The sequence below is a fragment of the Musca vetustissima genome, unplaced genomic scaffold (genome assembly GCF_032173495.1).
Source record: "Musca vetustissima isolate MV318-11 ecotype Yass unplaced genomic scaffold, APGP_CSIRO_Mvet_v1 utg564766, whole genome shotgun sequence".
In the NCBI taxonomy this organism is placed as follows: Eukaryota; Metazoa; Arthropoda; class Insecta; order Diptera; family Muscidae; genus Musca; species Musca vetustissima.
Genome location: NW_026885386.1, coordinates 1,756 through 6,440, shown reverse-complemented (window position 1 = coordinate 6,440; position 4,685 = coordinate 1,756). Strand labels below are relative to the sequence as shown.

The 4,685-nt window shown below is 36.5% G+C and overlaps 1 protein-coding gene across 1 annotated transcript; it reads left to right on the top strand.

Annotated features, from left to right (window-relative positions):
• Positions 1-16: 16 nt before the first annotated feature.
• Positions 17-4,472, top strand: LOC133332663 (excitatory amino acid transporter 1-like). The gene is made up of 3 exons (XM_061541041.1): positions 17-343; positions 3,779-3,890; positions 4,275-4,472. The coding sequence occupies exons 1-3, from the start codon at positions 45-47 to the stop codon at positions 4,464-4,466; spliced, it is 603 nt and encodes a 200-aa protein (XP_061397025.1). The 5' UTR covers positions 17-44; the 3' UTR covers positions 4,467-4,472.
• The last annotated feature ends 213 nt before the right edge of the window (positions 4,473-4,685 follow it).

Genomic DNA, 4,685 nt, shown 5'->3' with positions numbered 1-4,685 from the left:
ACTGCTGCAACAGTGCCGCTGCACTTCCTGTGACATTCCGTTGCATGAACGACAAGTTGCGTGTGGATCAACGCATAACTCGCTTTGTTCTCCCCATTGGCTGCAACATCAACATGGACGGCACGGCTCTCTTCATTTCGATTGCTTCGATTTTTATTGCCCAGATGTCTGGCATGACATTGGGTTTTGGTGAAATTGTCACTGTGTTGCTGACATCGACTGCGGCTTCTATGAGTTCGGCAAGTGTTCCAAGTGCTGCTTTGGTTTTGCTACTGGTTGTATTGACGGCTATCGATGCACCCGTGCAGGATGTCACATTGTTGTTCGCTGTCGATTGGTTTGTGTAAGTATTTTCTTTTATAAAATTACAAAAACAAATTAATACCACTTAAGAATATTTCTGAAAATTTTGAAATCCAAATCTTTAAATATTTCAATATGAGAAAAAATGGACCTAAGCCACTTTCAAAATAAACGACTCAATTATGACTTACTGACTGGCGGACTTAAAGATTCATCAACGCTCCGACAAAACATCTGGTAACTCTTTGTCCGAAAGCATCAGGTAAGACTAGGTACGAAAAGCACTAAATATGGGACGGTACGAAAAGTACTAAATATGGTACCATTTGTATTTGTTGTTATCGGTAGAGCTAGAACACTACATTTTGGGAAGAGTGTCACTGATGGAGTGTAAAAAAATTGTATTAAAGAGCTTTTTTTGAAATTTTAACTATGAGTATCTGAAAATGTACTAAATTTGGTACAATTTCCTAGCAAGTGAACGGATAGAGAACTCTTGAAATTTGGAATGCAAATCCAGATAAAGAAGTAGAGTCAAAAAAATCGATGAGAAGATAGTTTTTGTAGTGTGTACTCTTGTATACGAAAATTACTAAGCGGTACTAAATTTGGTACAATTTGTAGTTGGAGGAACGGATGGAGCTGGAATCCTGCAATTAATACTACCGTGGGAGTATACGATTGGGATGTGTAGGTAGCTTTGGTAAATTGTACTTATGTGTACGAAAAAGTAAATTTGGTACAATTTGAAGTTGGAGGAACTGGTGGAGTTAGAATCCTGAAATTTAAAAAAAAAACATTACCGTCCGAGTATACGATTGGGATGTGTAGTTTCGGAATTTTGTACTTATGTGTACGAAAAAGTACTATATGGTACTGGCACAATTTGGGTGAACCGATAGAGCTACAAGACTGAAATCTCAAAGTAAGATTAATCCTGCGTTGTAGAATATGGTACTAAATTTTGGAAAAATTTGAGTTTTGAATGAACCGATAGAGGTGGAATGCAGAAATTTGGAGTGAGAGCCACTGTTGGAGAGTAGGATTGGGATATGGATGTAGATTTGGAAATTTGTACTTATAGATACTAAATTTTATAAAGTTTTGATTTAGGTGAGCCGATGGAGCTGGAATATTAAACATTTGGAATTAAGATTACAGTCAGAGTGTAGAATTTAGGTATTATGGTATAATATGGGCTTGAAAATTCGCAGTTATGTGTACTAAATGGTACTAAATTTTGGCTAAATCGATAGGACTGGAATCCCAAAATTGTGAAATAATTTTTCTATTGTTTTTTTATGTAGGTAGAGTACTAAATGGTTCTAAATTTGGTACAATTGGGATTAAGGGTAAACCGATGGAGACATGAATATTGAAATCAGGTAGTAATGCAAATTTGTACTTATGGGTACTGAATGCTACTAAATTTGATACAATTCGAATTTACTGATCCAATCGAAATTAAAATTACTGTTGGAGTGAAGGATGATGGTATGAATGTGGTTAAGAATATTTGTAATTATGTGTATTAAATTGTAGCAAATTTGGATTTAGGTGATCCGATAGAGATGGAATCCTGAAATTTGGAATTAAAATTACTGCTGGAGTGTAGGATTTTGGTATATAGATAGTTTTTGAAGTTCATACTTCTAGTACTAAATTTGGAAAATTTTTGTATTGTAAGTGAACCTTGAATCCTGAAATTGGGAAATATTATTTCTATTGAATTGTTGAGGTAGGTAGTTTTCAAAGCCAATATCGAATGGAATGCTCGATTTGAACTCTTTGCATAACCTATTATTTTTACCAAACCTAGGTCATGTCCGAAGATTTGACTCATTGGTGAGTTCCATCTAGTACCACCCCACATGAGGATCAGGTAGTCTTTAATAGACGAGTTGCTGTGGTGTCTTTCATAGATGATTTGGAAAAAGGGAGTATTTCATAGAAGACCTGAAGGGAATCGTTCAAATAATAGTTGTTGATGAAGTTGTATTTTAAGTCCAACTGATCATAGATGAATTGAAGGGGGCCCTTCCATAGACGAAATAAGACGAATAATGAAAATGTCGTCATTCATGAACGAGTCCATCAATTCAGAATAGAGTCCCTGTAGACGAGTTGAAGCCAAACATTTTTTTCATAAACTAAGTAAGATGTGCATTTCAGAGTGGAATTGAAGCGGGTATTTATAGAAGAGCTCACGAGAGTTGTCTTAGGCGAGATAAATGGACATTATATAGAAGAGTTGAAGGAAGAAAACCGCTCCATACGAAAGGTTAGACAATCTGAAAGGTGTCTTTCATAAACTAGCTGAGTATAATCTGCCAAGGAAGAAAAGTCTGTACAGAATCAAGAAGCCTTTAGTAGATGAAAATAGGTGGCCTTTAATTGCCGAGCTGTGAGTTTAAAGATGTGCTTTTGATGAACTAAGTGCAGCAGAAGACTCGATTCAATAACACAAGAACTGAGTGGCACTCTTCTTAAATGAGCCGGGAGACTTTCAAAGAGTAGGTGACAGTATTCTTTATAGACGACCAGAAGATTGGATTTTTGGGCGATTTTAGACGAGAAGGTGGGCATTCTTTCATAGACTAGTTGAGGATAGTCAGCCGAAGCTTGGATTGATTAATACATGACCTTAGGGCGCCCTTTCTAGATTAGACCTTGAAGATACACTTCGTGGGCAAGCTTAGGAGGTCTTTCATAGGCAAGATAAAGGGTGGTCTTTCATAGACGACTTCAAGCAAAAAGACTTTCAGAAAAGTCAGGCGGAAGGAAATCTTTCAAGGATGAGCCGAAGTGAATTCTTTTAGACGATACGAGAAGGCAGGCATTCTTTCATAGACAAACTGTAGATAGTCAGCTGAAAGTTGCATTGATTAATAGACGAACTGAGGGGCGCCCTTCTTAGATGATCCCGGTAGTGATACTTTAAAATATAAGCTGAGACGATTCATAATAAACGAATAATAGACGAATGTGGGCAAGTCGTTCAGAGCAGCCGAGGGAAATATTTCAAAGGTGAGCGGAAATGAGTCGCGACGAGAGGCATTCTTTCATAGACGAGCTGTGCATAGTCAGCTAAAGCCTGGATTCAGTGGTGGCACCATTCTTAGTTAAGCCGGGGTGAGACTTTCAAATAGGAGTTTAGAGGATACTAAATAGACGACCTGAAGATAGGCTTAGTGAGCGAGCTTAAGGCGGTCTTTCATAGGCAAGATAAATGCAGGACTTTTACAGACGACTTGAAGCAAGAAGTCGTTCAGAGAAGTCCAGCAGAAAGAAATCGTTATAGACCTGTCATTCAGTTCCGGAAGTTTTTAAACAAAATTATCAGTATATATCACACTGATCCAATTTTTTCATTAAAAAATATTGTTGAAATGTTTTTGATTCGTATTCTCTATTAATAATCTAATTCTAGTCGAACGCAATCCGAACATTATCACGATTTTCTTCTATTTTTCAGGGATCGTATTCGCACCACCAACAACATGTTGGGTGATTGTTATACCGCCGCCATTGTTGAGGAGTTATCTCGCAAAGAGTTGATGGCTTTGGATGCAGCTATTCTATATCAGGTAATAAATAAATTCCTATACAAATAAATTAGAACAAAGTAAAAACTCCCCTCCAAGACCCCCAAAATTTCCTACCCAAAAGGTTAAGTATTTGTCACAAATATATAAAAAAATAACAGAAATTTCAAATTTCTGTAACTCACTAAAAGAAAAATGTACGCTTACAGATACCGTTGCGAATACCGAAAAAAATATAGTGAGCGAGCGATGAACCCTAAGCAAAGAACAGTACAATTTATTTAAATCAAAATAATAAAAATAATTATTTAATATTTTGGAATAATTACTAATAATAAATTTCGTTCTCTGTTTTTTGTCTTTTGTTTTGTGGCGGATTCTGTTTCGGTTTGTGCCACACACTTTATAATTTGTGTTTACTCACAGGAAATTCCCATCAGCACGCCAAATGGTCATGTCAGCTTGGAGGGACAAACTGAATTGGACAGTACTTGCACCATGCCGGATGCCGTTATCGTCGACATGAATGCGGTCATTAATAAAGTCCAACAACAGCAGCAGCACCAACAACACCAACATCCACATCATCAAAATGGTCATGCTAATCATAAAATATAAGCAGAAGAAGAAGAGCGAACGAAAGCAAGGCAACAACAACATAATTAGCAAAGCAGCAGTAGACAAAGAAAGAAACTAATGAAAGAAGCAATGCTAATAAACCAAAGAACAATAATAATTACATACATACAAACAAAAAATATATATTAGAAAACAACATGATATATACCAACAACAAACAAACAACAACAAGAACATTAACAGCAATTGTAGTCAACT